This window comes from Leptodactylus fuscus, chromosome 1, assembly GCF_031893055.1.
Source record: "Leptodactylus fuscus isolate aLepFus1 chromosome 1, aLepFus1.hap2, whole genome shotgun sequence".
Taxonomy (NCBI): Eukaryota; Metazoa; Chordata; class Amphibia; order Anura; family Leptodactylidae; genus Leptodactylus; species Leptodactylus fuscus.
The window spans coordinates 177,041,258-177,057,687 of record NC_134265.1 but is presented as its reverse complement, the minus strand read 5'-3'; the positions used below and the strand labels follow the sequence as shown (position 1 = coordinate 177,057,687).

General features: G+C 41.9%; 2 protein-coding genes across 3 annotated transcripts in view; one reads left to right on the top strand and one right to left on the bottom strand.

Moving 5' to 3' along the window:
• Positions 1-7,202, bottom strand: part of ACO1 (aconitase 1) — a 40,932-nt gene extending 33,730 nt beyond the window's left edge. Inside the window, exon 1 of one of the 2 annotated variants that reach the window (XM_075279995.1) lies at positions 7,066-7,202. The gene's annotated coding sequence lies outside the window, so the exon portion shown is untranslated. Of the gene's footprint in view, positions 1-4,190; positions 4,322-7,065 lie in introns of those variants that run through there. The other variant, XM_075280004.1, reaches the window with a different exon arrangement.
• Positions 7,203-7,788: 586 nt separating this feature from the next.
• The window catches only part of CCDC171 (coiled-coil domain containing 171), a 71,440-nt gene continuing 62,798 nt past the window's right edge, over positions 7,789-16,430 (top strand). The window contains exons 1-3 of the mRNA XM_075279918.1: positions 7,789-7,890; positions 11,624-11,766; positions 13,101-13,215. Coding sequence (XP_075136019.1) covers positions 11,711-11,766; positions 13,101-13,215 — 171 coding nt within the window. The 5' untranslated portion in view covers positions 7,789-7,890; positions 11,624-11,710. The remainder of the gene's footprint in view (positions 7,891-11,623; positions 11,767-13,100; positions 13,216-16,430) is intronic.

Below are 16,430 nucleotides of genomic sequence, written 5' to 3'. Positions count from 1 at the left end.
CAAGGTATGCATGTGCAACATGTCAGCCGAATCCATGCAGCTGTTTTTGCGCAATTGAGGAACAATCATCCAAACACAAACTTTCACATTTATAATATTAGTAGGAAGGATAGGATTAGTAGGATAGGATAGATTATATACAGAAGGTACTATAAAGAAAGTATAGCATACCCCATCCACTTGTATAGACTGCAGATTCTGTCAGGATTTAAGCATCAAATCTGTACCCAAATCCTAACAGGACCTGCAGACCTTCTGTGGTCTATGCAAGTGGAGGGGGAATTTTATACTTTATTTGTAGTACCTTCTCTATACAATACTCTGTATAGAATAATGACGAATCCAAAACGTGAACTGCGCAGTAGCCGTAGTAGAAGCCGCATGCCGGCGGCCATTTTTGGGTAGAAGTTCTTGCAGTTCAATACAGGAGCCGGCTGGGGGCCATTTTGGGGTAGCCGCTCTTGAAGTTCAATACAGGAGCCAGCCGGCTGCCATTTTGGGGTAGCCGCTCTTGCAGTTCAATACAGGAGCTGGCCGGCGGCCATTTTGGGGTGGCCTCTCTATGCTCCTGTATCGAACTACAACAGCAAGAGAAGCCAGAAGAGGCGGAGTTGCTGCAGAAGAAGGAGGCGCCGCAGGAAAGAGCTCTGGGCAGCAATGGGGATGCGCTCATCGGCCTTTCAGCGCTGGGGCCCGCCCTCATTGCTGCGGAGAGCTCATTTGCATACTGGTTAAAACTGGTATTTCTACGGAACGGCGGCGACCACGTCTAAAGGTAGGAGACGAATAGCCTCTTAAGGCTATTCCGACGTGTTCATTAGAAAAAAAAGGTAGTTTAATGGTAGAAAAAATAAATAGAAAAAATTGCTTGGCACTCACCAACAGTAGCGTAAAAAGTTGAAACTTTATTGAAGAATGTCCATACAAAGTTTTAAAAGCGGGAGGAGGCACGCTCAGCAACCGGGCGACAGCTGTTTCGTATACAAAATATACTTTTTCAAGCTCGAAAAAGTTTTTTTACGAGCTTGAAAAAGTATATTTTGTATACGAAACAGCTGTCGCCCGGTTGCTGAGCGTGCCTCCTCCCGCTTTTAAAACTTTGTATGGACATTCTTCAATAAAGTTTCAACTTTTTACGCTACTGTTGGTGAGTGCCAAGCAATTTTTTCTATTTATTTTTTCACATGTTTCTTTGTTCTGGACTTAGAGCACCACCACATTTAGCGTTTTTTTGTCTCCCGTGCAGATATATATCTCTGTGTGAGTAGTGCCACCTATGTCTACGTGCTCCTTTGGAAATCTTCTCTTTAATGGTAGAATCCCTTTAATGGATTCATTGCCATCATATCTGTCCTTAAGAAAAAGAACCTTCTAAGAAAAACGGGTACAGTATTAATAATATCCAAAATTTAGAGAGATTATAACTAGGCTAGATACTCCAGATTTATCACAGTGGCTCATTCAGGATGATGAATTTAGCGAGTCTATAGAGATTGCTGTCTAAGACTAGGTTCATACTAGCACTCAGTCTCCGGTTGGGGGATTCTGTCCCCAATTCCACCTGAACAATGAGGAGAGAAACGTCCTACAAACAGAACTTTTCTCCCCACATTATTTGGGCAGAAACTCGGTGGACCCCGTTATAGTCTATGGGGACCGTGGGTAACTACATTTTAAGTGTAATGGGTTTCCATTTTTTGGAACCTAGCATAACTAACCACCATTTGGTTGGTTTGCTTTTGACGACTTATCCTTTCATTCTAAGGTCAGGCTCACACTTGGGTCCTTTAATGTCCGCTGTTCTGATCAATCACAGGATGAGAGCAAGGGACATTAAACGGCAAGTGCAGACCCCCCTCTGTCTGGTGTCCATCTGCACTAAACCCCCCCCCCCACGTAAAAGAAGAAATAAATAAAAAGACTTTCTTTCGTTATAAGAATAAAGAAACATGACAGAAGAGAAGGTGAAAATACACTTATATTGTACTGAACACTACCCGATAGTTACAATATAGGTGTCTATTATCTTTCAGAATACATTAAAAAGGACCTTTCATCAGATTGGGCACATGCAGTTCTATATACTGCTGGAAAGCTGACAGTGCGCTGAATTCAGCGCACTATCGGCTTTCCCGATCTGTGCCCGGTGTAAAGAGCTATTGGTCCCGATACCATAGCGCTTTACAGTCAGAAGGGCGTTTCTGACACTTAGCCAGGGACGCCCTTCTGCCCAGCAGCGCCTATCGCGCTGTACTGTGGAGCGGGGAGGAATTCCCCCCTCCCTCTCCTGCTAATACTCGTCTATGGACGAGCACTCTGAGCAGAGGGAGGGGGCGTTCCTTCCTGCTCACACAGCACAGCGCGATAGGCGCTGCTGGGCAGAAGGGCGTCCCTGGCTAAGTGTCAGAAACGCCCTTCTGACTGTAAAGCGCAACGGTACTAGGACCGATAGCGCTTTACCCGGGGCACAGATCGGGAAAGCCTGTCAGCTTTCCAGCAGTATATAGAACTGCCTGTGCCCAATCTGATGAAAGGTCCTCTTTAATAACTATGGGTTATGTGTATGCTGCACTGCCAGTTACTACAAACATTTTACCACAAACTGACATCAATTATTGGGCTCACAGTTTTCACGTGTGAAGCAAAATATCTTTTGTGTAGCTGAAAACTATGGCAAAACCATGTGGTAATTCACCACACAATATACCATGCTACATATGAACTCCAAGCACATGAACACGTGCTTTGTCAGTGCGCTAGCCCTGGATTTAACGGCTAACACAATGACCCATATTTTTTTTTTTTTTTTTTTTTTTTTTATGGCCCTATACAAACGCCCACATATTATCACAGGTTTGTGCAGAGGCCAAACTCAGGGCAGCTTCTTCCTATTCCGGTCTATTTTGCCATCCATTGAAGAAATGTATGGGACTATGGAGGGAACAGATGGCACTTGGATGTACAGCTGCATGCAGTTTTTAGCTTCAGTAATATCTAGCAGGTTACTACAAACCTAGCCTTATACCTCAGCTTCTTGCAAGAATCGTCAGAATTTATGGAAGGGGTTGGGGAAAAAAAAAAAAGTTAACTACATCTCCATTAATAAATTATTTCCAAATGCAAAATATTAGCCGCAGACAGGGTAGTGTAAACTATAAGAAGTAGCTTATCCAATTGGTGCGGATACATCTACATTTATGTTATTAACACATATTTACACAGCCCAATAGTAACAGAAAAAAAAGAGCCATAGGCTTATATTGGGTCTGTCAGGTTGGAAAAGCTGAAAAAAAAAAAAAAAAAGAAAAAAAAGAAAGTCCTATTATTTAATGGACATGTGTAGGTTACCCCCTGACTTACAATGATCTTAAAACAGATGTTAATGGACGTTACCAATATCAATCTGCATGACCATTATATACTCTGTACAAATATTTAAGACCTTCAAAAGGAAAGAATGCAAGTCATATCAGTACTTTACTAAATATAGTTTATTTGGCTGAGCACTAAGGAACAGCAGAAAGCTTAAGCACTATCACATAGGCCAAATAAACATTTCTCCAAAACCTGCGATAGCCATACTATTCTACTGCCAGTAGTGCCAAAAACATTCTCTGCTTTTCCTACAATGAACCAGGACATGTAGCAAAAACAGAATGTACAAAACAGCATGCCAAAAAAACTGTAATATGTGGCTGCAAGATATTATTGCACGGTCTAATCCACATAAAGCGCAACGTTTTTTGTTGCAACTTTTTAAAAAATATTTTCCATTCCCTTGGAAGGCACTTACAGCTTTGGCTCAAAAAGCATCCTTTCACAAAATGTGGTCTCAGCCTAAAAGTACTTTTGCTGGGTAACATATATGCCCTGTGAACGCAGATCCACAATTTACACATTTAGATCCATTACAATGCTGCTGTAGGGTTTAGAGACTTGATTTAATAGGACATATGTTCATATAACTCAATATTTGGTGCCTTTTCATCTATAGATAGAAATACTCACTGTTTAAAAGACACATACATTGTAAAAAGTGAACGAAAGATGAACTGGAGAGGAGAGAACACACTGGGGGAGTCAATATGCCCCTCTCTCTCAATACTACCTGTTAGGGTAGATGTAGATCTGCCACATGTGTATACAAGATACTGCGGCGTTTCTATTCACAGAGACACACAGATACTCACAGTGCAACCGGACCTCATTAGGACAGTACGAGCCACAGTCCTGTATACCTCAGCGGCTACACACAGGCGACTGTATCAATGTGAAGACTTTGACAAGTCACACTGCAGTCATCTCCACCCTCAAGCCACATGCACACACGCCTCTTCATACATACTGCAGATAGGTTAAACATGACTGGCTCTATAGTAAAGGAAGGAGGATTGGCTGCTTATCCACTGTGCAGAACTTCCCAGGGTCCTCCCACACTCTGAGGCCCCACTATCTCACATGTGTAATAGATAAGCATACAGAATTACCAGCCATGCACTTTTATGTCTAATATATTTCATCTGTGCTACATTTAGCAAGGAAGGAATGTATAAAAGAAAGCAAAAAGCAGCACTATACTAACATTACAAAACCATTACCAGTATAGCTAATAGGAAGAACTTGTAATAAAGTACATCACAACGGTCCTACACAAGCTTCTACCATCTCATGAAATGCTTTATTAGTGTGATGAAGCCAGAAATACACTAAATTTATTAATCTGTTGTGGTTTGATACGGTTTACTCCGACTTCAAGTACAAGTCAGCCATGAGAAATTTACAAAACCTCAAGAACACTTGTCTGTGTGTGAATGCGGCCTAATCCTATTAAATGTCACTATTCCGTTTTATTACAGAATAGCAGATTGGCCATATTGACTGGGCAATAGAAAACAGTCACGTAAGACAGGATTTAGGGTCAGAGTCCCTGTTAAAATCCTTATTACACCTACAATACGTGTTGGAACTCATGAAAGCAGTTTTAGTGGCATTTCCTATGTTTTCCCCTTTGTTCATAGACTGTAATAACATGGCATGGATTATTCCACAACTTTCTGTGGTTCTAACACCGCAGTTGTGGTGTGGCTCAATCCCATCACAATGCAATGTATGAATATGGCCTCAGTAAGCTGTGTAAGCGGCAATTTACTTGTGGCCGTGGGCATGCACAGTCGGCTCTGCCCGAGGCCTAGAAGATTGAAATCCAGGATGGAAGAAAAACACAGGGAGAAGGGCGTTCCAGAAGAAGATAGAGGCGTCGCTGGAGATTTCTCTCGCAGCATTGGGGACACCTCCAGTGCTGCGAGAGAACTCATTTGCATACAGAAGAAAACTCAGATTTCTACCAAACGGCAGCGCGGAGAAAAAATCTAAGGTAGGAGAAGAATAGCCTCTCTTAAGGCTATCCCTACGTATTAGAAAAAAAGGGTATCCAATGATAGGATCCCTTTAAGTTTTCATCATCGAAAAACAGATTGGTTATGCCAACTATTTTCATACAGTTTTCAGCGAGAAATACTAGTGTTTTGTATGATTGCCCACTTTTGGGCAATCATCAGCCAACTTGTGCAGACTCACGGAGGAGGGGGGGGGGGTTATTAATACAGGTGTTCTGTATGCCAGTATTAATGAAGATTCTGTATCTGTCATGTTACATTGAAAATATCTGCTAACAAGACTTACAGTATCCAATAACAGCATATCAAGCTGACTCATCGAAACTCTATAATGTGTTTGCAAACAAAACTAAAGTGATTATGAAGCGATTTAAGAGCCTGGCAAACAAAATTAGGAGCTATGAAATGAAACAACCAACCATGGGATTAGCATTGGTGAAAGAGGCCAAAGTTTATGAGATAAGAGCTACAACACTTTTGTTTTATGATGTTTAACCTGTAAGGTCTCTTATCTTCAACCAAAACTAGGAAAAAGGTACAAGGCCAAATTTTATAAACAAATCTCATTCCAGCCATTATAGAGAAAGATGAAGAATTGTCACTATGGCCACTATTACAGCTCTAAATATCTGTCTATGTATGTAAAATGACATAAGTTCAGTCTATACAAACATATGGCAGGTCTGGACAAAGGAGTCATCATAGCGACTAGAAAATTAGATCTGGCAACTGGATTTTGCTTCATGTGCTATATACACATTGGGATCTGGGATCAGCCATCATAGTTTGGAGGACAAAGTGACCAGAAATCCTGGGTCCATCATTGCCGGTTCCCCGACCTAGTGAGTTTTAACTTACAGCTCCCATACAGGGCTCATAATCTGCATTCCCTATTAATACTTCTGGAGTGTGGGAGCACCTGGAGGAAACGTACATAAAAACAGGAAGAACATACAAACTCCTTGAAGATGTTGTCCTTGTGTGGAGTTGAACCTATGGTGCTAACCACTGATCCACCATGCTGCAGGCACATACACACATGGTGAACAGGCTCTAGACAGCCCAGGCAGACCATCAGTAAAATCATACGAATCCCCAACAAACATGAGCGGCGCCCACTTTCCTTGTCCACCACTGGACACATCTTCATTACACACATGTCACAGCTTAGACCCTGTCTAGATGCTTAGCAGAAGGAAATCTGATATCACGGCATACAGATTACATGTCCCACAATTAGAGAAGGCCACTGTTGCCTTTATTTGCAATGGGCCCCCTAATATGTGATACATGTTATTAGCTAAGATACCCTATACATGCATACAGTACGTGGAGGCTGAGCCTAGATAATTGTGGAAATACTGTAAAACACGCGCTCATCACATGTCTATTAAAGAAGAGCAAAAACCTCCTGTCTGTCACCAAGAAGCAATTGCTATCTATGCAGTTGTCTGATAAATATCACTGCAGTCACTATATTCCATTGTACTTCTCGCCACCTATAGGCACAGCAGCCTCCTATGTACAGCCCCAGGGAATACACAATGAGGAAGATATAATACAGGTATTACAATAACCTCAATACTCTACATTAATACTGCTGACAAGGAGAGGACAAAGCCCACATTCAGTGAGAGACAGCTCCACGCCGCCCAGAAATCCCCCTCACCTGACAGTGGTGACTGCTGAGAGCTCCGCCTGGAAAGGGAGACGGGGGTGAGAGGCTCAGAGACCGGCACAGGAACCCGAACCTGACCTCAACCCTGCCAGGGATCAAAGCTGCACGAGAAAGGGGAGGAGCAAGTCAAGAACCCAGAAAGGAAGTCAAAGCATTCCTAATAGCTGATAAAGTTTTGCTTGTTCAAAGTGCACTCCTTTCGCCTGTCGCTGGAGGGTTTCACGCCCGCTCGCACTGATTGGTGGATGTGCAGCCAGCGATCTGACAGTTCTGATAAGTCGCTGCCGTAAACGTCATGTAGTACAGAGTTCCAGAATGGCTGAGTATTGGCTATTGTATGAACGAAACATGGCGCACGTCTGCAATGGAAGGTGTATGAGCGCCACCTTCTGGCCATGAGTGGTACTGCAATGTGGGCAAATGCTCACTCAGGCTTGATGTTCCCAGACCAGAGGACGGGTTGTAATACATATTAATGGTGATGACCATCGGTGTTTTATACCGTCCCTGAATCACGTGTCTTCCTTAGTTCTCAGGTGAGCTCAGCTCGGCAGCCATACTTCTTACCCTCATCGGCTTCCGTAGCGTCTTTCTTGTTGTTTATAGCAACTGGTTGTCCCTCCGGGAAGTGTAATCGGGCTGCTTCTTTCCACCAATCAGATCTCTCTCACAGGAAGAGAACCCGGCATTGACCAATCACAGGCCTGGGATTGTTCCGGCGGTCGCTGCAGCGGGACATAGAACGCGGAGGACGTCATCTAAAGAACAATAACAAGCACTATACCCTGCAAGCCTTCCATGGGAGCTGTGGACAAGGTATGTTCTGCAGTGGCCGTGTATGCTGGGACTTGTAGTTCTCCAGTTACATTACCTCTGCTTTCCATCAGGTTATTTCTAATGATTTGATGCAGAGTATGAAATCTATGATGATGATGGTGATGGGAGCCTTCAGCATGTATCTGGGTAACCTAGGGGTGACGATACATCATGCGTATGGTCATACCTTTGAGTGGCTCTGAGTATAAATACAGACACTTGATGGTTCTGACACAGAACCAGGGCTGTGGAGTCAGTAGGCCAAATCACCAACTCTGACTCTTCTAGTTTTCCATGGGCCATCTCCTTCATAAATTGCTGACAATCAGGGTCAGTCAGTAAAGATCCTCTAATCCAGTAAGGGATTGTTCACACTACTGCTGGTGACTGTTAGTAGTATTTGTAGCTATTGTCTGGAACACGTTTTTAGCAACGAACATTCGCAGAACCATCACAAATCTATTCCATCGCATGTCTGCTGTTTGGGGGAAGGGGGGGGGGGGGGTTGACAAAAAAATCCAACATGCAGGACTTTTCTGTCCGTGAAAGAAAAAGGTTTTATGATGGACATCAAGTGTCAGTTATTGTATAACATTAAGATCTACGGGTAATGAACAGGTGTCCATTATACTGTCTGTTTTTTTCTGCGCATGCTCAGAAAGCGTTAAAAAAAAAAAACAGTATAAAAATGGACACTAACAGACACTAACTAATACCAGTGTGTCCTTATCCATTTAATAGATCAGTTAAAAAAACTGTTAGTGTCTGTTATGATAGGTGTCTGTTTGTTTATTTAACAGGCACCAACATAACACATATCCAACAGTAGTGTGAACCCTGCCTAAGAAGCTAGCGATTCATTTCCTATGAAAGTAAACATGCAACAATCTAATTAAACAATATTGATAATAGCATTATATAATTAACCCCTTCCCGACATCCATCGTACTAGTACAGTGGATGCCAGGTGTTTATCTATGGCAGCCGCTCAGGAGTCGGGTGGCCGCCATAGTTGCACAATGTCTGCTGTTTTATACAGCCGACACCATGCGCTAATGCACTGATTGCAGGCATTAACCCCTCTGGTGCCTCGGTCAAAGCTGACCGAGGTGCCATTTTCCCAGCGATTGCAGGCACCCAGAGCAAGCTCCAGGGCCTGCCTCCCATGCATATGACAGCCGGAAGCCTTGTGAAGGCTCTCTGACCTGTCATTCTATACTTTCTATTGCAGGCTACTCTATGTAGCCTGCGATAGAAATGCTGGATTTTTGCAATGCATTAGCATTGTAATGCATTGCATTGGTGATCGGACCCCTAGGGTTCAAGCCCCCTAGAGGGTCTAATAAATGCAAAAAAAAAAAAGTAAAAAAAATATATAAAACAGTATTAAAAATTCAAATCGCTCTCCTTTCCCTAGACCACATATAAAAGTACTTAAATACTGTGAAACACATACATGTTAGGTATCCCTGTGTCTGAAACGCCCGCTCTACAAATCTATAAAAATATTTTTCCCCTACGGTAAATGCCATAGTGAGAAAAAAGTAAAAAGTTCCAAATCGCTGTTTTTTGCACAGTTTTGAATGAAAAGTGATCAAAGCAATAGACATTCCACAAAATGGTAGAACTAAAAAGTACACCTGGCCCCCCAAAAAAGTCGCCCTATGCATCTCCGTACACAGATGTATAATCAGTTGCCTCATGGGCTGCATTGGGGAGGCATGTGTCGGTAACCTGACTATACAGCCAAGAATTTCTGCAGTCAGAGAGTTCAAGGCTGTCACTTTTGCTTCTGATTGGATGCAAGACCACTAGGTTGGGTGACATGGGAGGAAGTGCCAGTTAGAAGACTAAAAATTCTCAATAGAAAAGTCAAGGGAAAGAGTACAAAATGCAGGATTTCATAGAAATGAGCAACATTTTGTTAATAAAGTATTTTACAACATTTATTAATGACATAAATGCTGCCACAAAATCAAAAATTATAGGAAAGCTTAGTTACACTTTAAGATATTGAAGGTGGATCTCAGTAATACATTACACATCATGCCTAGCTGTTGGGAAGTTCACCGAAGTATTTTCAGTTCCTAATAGGGCCGTGTTACTCACCTCTCCTGGACTCTGGTGAGATTCCCTGCTGTCTTTGGCACTTCTGACTGACGTCCGGGACCGCTGAGGCCTATGATTGGGCCACACGATGAACGAAATTGCAAATATTGTAATAACTGACGTGAACAAAATCCTTATTATATACAAGTTGCCTCTGTACATGGGAATACAACACTTCAGTAACCCCTGAAAAAAACATCTATAGTGATTAGTAGATAGAAGAATAGGGGAATGTAGCTGCAGTTTTTTTCTCTTTGTGACACTAGTTTGTGACGCTACATGCTGTGAGAGGGGACAGGGAGCAAAAGTAAGGAGATAATTCATTGGCTCAAAGAGCCCACCTGTCGGTAGATATGGAGAGCAACAATGTACATATTCAAATTAATTGACAACAGTCTATGGCAAGGCAAAAGTGGATTAATTGCCTATCGCATTTAATCAGATTTTAGCTCTCTATTTTTTCTTAGCACTTATTTTTCTGTTAAATCTCCTTGAAATATTTTGGCAAGTTCTTGTTTTTTTTTCTACGAAGGCAGCCTATAAGTGTTATCACTGGGGACTCCATTGCTGGTGAGCCCATCCATCACAAGAGCAGAGGTTTTGTGTTCCCCTGTTTTAATGGAATTGCAGTTGTGCTTGCAAACTGCTCTCCATGCATTTCTATGAGACTGCTGGGCTATAGCAAAGTGCTTTACTCACAAGAATCATGTTCTTGTGACTGGTGAGGTTGCTATCAGTGGGACCATCAGTGATCGTGTTGTGGTCCTGGTAGGATCATCCCTTTTATGGAAGCTTTTTAGCTCTTTTAACTTGGCATTTTTAGCAGATACTGGTATTCTTCATTCTTCCTAGTACTCTGTTCTGCCATCCCTCTGTTACTCCACTTAGAAGTTTATGAATAAATTGACAAGTGGGTGTTCCAGAGCATGGACAGCGCTCCCTGAACACTAGCATAGTGGGTACAGATACTCCTCCCCAGGTGGTAACACATAGCTGTCAATTTCATCAAAACTTGTATGAAGAATAGCAGAGAGAGTGGACATTGTAAAGTCCTAAGAAAAATGTTCCAGATTTCATGAGGAGGGCTGTCTTTAAAGACATTCTATCTCTAGGCAGAACCCCTTTACTTTGGAGTTTCCTTTATAAGGGACAGTACACACAGAGTTTTTATGGCGAGGATTTTGATGCTGAATCCTCCTCAAAATCAGCCACCAAAAAAAGCCTCCCAATAGAGTTCTAATGGGAGGCTTTTTTTGGAGGCTGATTTTGAGGCGGATTCAGCTTCAAAATCCTCGCCAAAAAATTCTGTGTGCACTGACCTTTAGAGTCCATGCTTATAAACCAGTACATTACACTTGTTTACTGGCACCCAAAAATATAATGTGTGTATCCTGTGTCTGAATCACTGTTGGTACACTTTTGTTTTATGTGGCTACAATGGTTCTGTGTCATAATTTTTTCCAGAGATGAAATATTAAATTAGGTTGTTGACAGTGATCTACGGCTGGGGCACAGTGCAGAGCAAATCATAGACTCTGCGCTCTTCTTCAAAAGGGGTTTAACGTTCTTGTTTTACCAATTATATTCTTTTTTTCTTTTGCACCTGGTCATAAATCCATATAAGATGTCATCAGGGTGTTCAGCGTCTGGAAGTAAAGGAGCAATTTAACTTAACAGACGTTGTCCTGTTCAGAATATAACCGCTACCAACATGGATAAGATGACGTTCACTCCTGCAAACCACACCGCAAATAATGAAGTTAAAAGGTAAGACTGTGATTAATAGTCATTTTACTTGTAGAGCCCTATTTTCTAAAAGCACACCGCGCTGCTCCAGTAAATGGATTCTCTTATTAACTCCTTCTTTTCTTTACTCGGTTTTCAGCAAGTCATAAAATCCTTGGAGTACCGGTCTCATACAGTGCATTAATCATTCCCCACATGTCACAAAGCAAACTGCGGGCCAAACAAACTAGCCAAAAAGAGGGGTCAAAACATCACGATTACATAATAAAACAACCCACCTCAATGTATGTTTCGTATTAACTTCCTCAGGAGGCATCTCTGCATGAGTCAGGTGGAGAAGAAAGTAATTCATGCAGTACGTTTCTCTCCTCATGTTCCGTGTGGACAGTGCGCGGAAAACACATGGGCCCCATTATAGTCTAAGGGGTCCGTATACTTTCATAAGCTCACAGCTTGTCAATGCGCTCGGGATTCCGTTTGGGAAGTCTCCAACCGGACTCCCCGAATCAAATTCTGAATGCAGATGTGAACCAGGCCTAAGACACCATATAGCAAGCTGCAGCAAAAAACCCTGCAGAAACTCATTGCGTGTTTTTTACAGAAAGTCTGCAGAGGAAAATTCTTTTGCCCCTATTATACCTCTTTAGAAAACAAAAGCATTTCCATAGGTATAATTGACTTGCTGTGATTTTCAAAATACAAGTGTATTTGAAAACTCAGCATTTCTGCTGTGGATTTTTTCTGCAATACGTGGATCTGATTAACATGCATCCCATCCACTTTGCAGGTACTGTAAAACATAGTGTTTTTTGCAATGTGGGGCCCCGGATTTAAGACGCTTTACAGGACTATAATTCTGATCACCTTTCTAGGATAGAACGTTGGTATAAGTTTGGTGAGGATTTGATGCCCAGAAACGCCACAGATCAGCTACCTAAAGGGATTACAAAGTATGAGCAAGTACTGTGGCCTCTTGACTACTTAAGCAAGCGCCGAAGATTGTATAGTGGCAGTTCTTGAAATTGCAGCTCACTCCCTTACAGTTGCACTATTCTTCCCTCTTCCCTACTGGGTTTGCTGTTGGAATGTATGCCCATTTAAGCCCTTATTCTCACTGTAGAGACAGGCTAAGTTTCATTGTATGATTGTTATTTTCTTTTCTACCTGCATTGTTTTGCATTTTTGAACTGACTTTATGATTGTCTTGATACTTATTTTTTATTTTGTTCTTCCATTATATTTCAATAATTACCTTTAAAACAAAGCTAGTGTGGACAAAACTTGAGTGAACATATTTATTTGTTAACCTATAGACAAAAATGCTTTTTCTTTAATGAATTTTGTCCATTTTTCAGACCTGTGCCGTTTAAGCGCAAAAAGGAAGAACTGGATGAAATAGCAGAACTCCGTTACAAACTTTCTAAGGCTAAAAATGAAGAAGTAGAACTGGTAGCAAAGCATAATGAAGAGGTGAGATGCTTTACTTCCATTTTCTTATTTTTCCAATTTTAAATGGGTTGTCTCACCAAGAAAACCCCTCTCAATATGTGTCGCTACAGCAATGCCTCCGGTCTGTGTCAGTCACTACACTGGCTGCCTATTCATTACAGAATACAATATAAACATCTCACTCTCATCCACAAGGTTTTCCATAATGCTGCACCTCCCTTCATTTCCTCCCTCATCTCTGTCTATTGTCCAACCCGTGTTCTCCGTTCACTCAATGCCCTCTATTATCTACATCCTCCATTATCAGAACTTCCCACGCTCGTATACAATACTTCTTCCAAGTTGCACCACTCTTCTGGATTGCTCTACCCTAGACAATCAGATTAACTCCCAATTTCTACAGCTTCAAGCGCAAACTAAAGACACATCTTTTCTGACAGGCCTATCACAATTCCTAATGCAAACCCTTCTGTACTGTAATTAGAAACCATAAAATGAACCCTTCTTTGTTCACGCTCCCACATTACCCCACATGATATGGTACTGTTTCAGGCTAACTTTATATGCCCAGGCACCATCCACATGTTAAAGGACACAACTGGTGACGGCTCATACAGTTTTATGTTTGTGTAATGACAGTAACCTCTAATACATAATTGTCTGACCATTGTATAAGCAATGCCGCCCCTGCTACCTCTTGTGTCACCCCCTCTACCTCATAAATTGCTACCTCCATTGCCGCCCCTGCTACCTCTTGTGTCACACACTCTACCTCATAGATTATAAGCTCCTGGGAACAGGGCCCTTAGTCCCATTCTGTGAAGGGACTATTTCTTTGTAATGTATCTTTTTGTCTGTACTTGAACCCTACAAATTGTACAGTGCTGCAGAATATGTTGGCGCTAATACAATTTATTATTATTATTGTCGCAGTGATCAGCTTATTGCTGCAGATCCCACTTCCGGCACCTTAGGAAAACAGCTGATTTTGTATGGAGGCCAGAGGTAGCTAGGCATTTCCCTGAGAGCAGTCAATGCCAGGGATAAGTAGTAATACGTGGTGGCTATTCTGATAAATTGCAGTTCATATAATATTAAGACTTCTTAAGACTGCCATAAAGGAGGACTCTCTCATCCGGAAGCTCTACATTATGGTGGGGTGTTTTTGCAGTACCATCTTTAACAATGTGGTGTAGGTTAACAGGTGGTTGAATGTTGGTCTGGCTGCGTGCCTGGGGTGTATAAGACCCTGGATGGGGATGAATGCACGACAGGCACCCCATGACAGGTATAGCCATGTAATAAAGTACAGCTTTGCTTTGATGCAGTACGTTGGATTGTCTGTGTCACTTTATCACTTGACTGTAACTTTTCATTCACCCCACTCATGGGCATATTAACCCCATTGCGTGCCACAGTTTTCAACCTCAAAATCTGCTTAACATTGTTTTCAATAGGAGGCAGCGATCAATGCTGTTAGTGATGGAATGACAGCTAGATCACTGCAGTGGGCGGACACATAAACACTAGCCCAACTGAATCGAGCCAATCAGCATTCAAAAAATTTCACAGGCAAAATAATTGACAGATTTTTTTTTTGAGTATTTTAACCCCAAAACGCAGTTTGAAGATACCCATAGGGGCAAATATACTGAGAAAGTGCAGAAAGTTTTTACTGTTTTTGCCAGAAATGCATCAAAAAGACACGTCGTTACACATTTGTGGCAGTCTCCATGACAATAGCGACTTGACCACGCCATCTGAATATACCCTAACAGATTATTTATACTGGTTATTGAGACTGGGTGCGGGGGTTTAAGGGGGTTTGCATAGCTTTAGATACCCTTGAGTGCCTTCATCCTATTTTATCCTATTGACAGTTGATGTTTCCGTGCATAAAGAGCTACATTTTAACACCTACTGTCTGTATCCCTCCTCCCTTATAGAATACTAGCCTTTGCCCACGACTTCTTCTGCGGGTTGTTGGCGTCAATGATCCTTGCAGATGTTTTTTTGCCCTTGGCAGAATTCGAACCCAGAACTCCAGCGCTGCAAGGCTGCAGTGCTAACCAATGAGCCACTATGTGGCCCTTACTGTATTTGTTTTCTGTAAGCTTGTTCTATAGCAGGGGTCTACAACCTGCGGCATGCAGCCTTTGATGGTATTCTATGCGGCATCCATCCATCTCTGGCAGGGCCAAACTTCCAACTCCTCTATTTTTCCACAGTCTGTTAGCCATTTGTGAAGGAGTTGTAGCCAGACAGAAGCAGTAAAGATCCTCTAATTCAAGATGAAAACTAGTTATTGAACTGCTATGAAAGTATATATGGAACAATAAATGCATCTAATTAAGTATGCAATATTAATAATTGTTTAATATATAATCATTACCGTATATACTCGAGTATAAACCTAATTTTTCAGCACAGTTTTTGTCCTGAAAAAGCCCCCCTTGGCTTATACTCGAGTCAGCAAAAAAAAAAATATATATTTTTTTTTTAGGAGGGGGAGAGGTGTCTATGACCAGCCACAATATCAATGTATAGAATCTCCCATAAAATAGCGCAAAAAAAAAAAAGAAGATTTAAAAAAAATAAAAGTTCTAAATCACTCCTTTCCCTAGAATACATACAAAAGTAGAAAATTACTGTGAAACACACACACATTAGGTATCCCTGTGTCTGAAAGTGCCCGGTCTACTGAATATAGGGGATCTGCAGAGCTCCTGTTCCATAGGGAAAGGGTTAATAGGAGCACTGCAGATATCCTATATTCAGCTATACTGAATTCCAAGTGAGGGAAGAAAAAACAGTCCTCAAGCTCAGGGAAGGGGCAGACAGACAACCAAAACACCCCCTCCCCTTCCCAGCAACTACTGCACCCAAAAACTCCGACCATTTTCATTTTTGAAATTTTCCAGCAGCTGCTGCATTTCCTCCCCGAGGCTTATACTCGAGTCAATAAGTTTTCCCATTTTTTTGTGGTAAAATTAGGGGTCTTGGCTTATATTCGGGTCGGCTATACTCGGGTATATACGGTAGTTGTTTTGTTTGGAGCTAAATTTTCCTATTCCACTCAAAACTGTCCCTTCTCCAACTCCACAGCCCTGCTGTTCCGTACTCTGTAATGGTTGGTTGTGCGTTAATGTGGCTCTCTCCATTATAGTATATGGGGGATGTGAAATACGTGGCAGTTTCCATAACTCACATAACCTACAATAGAGAAAGCAGTCATG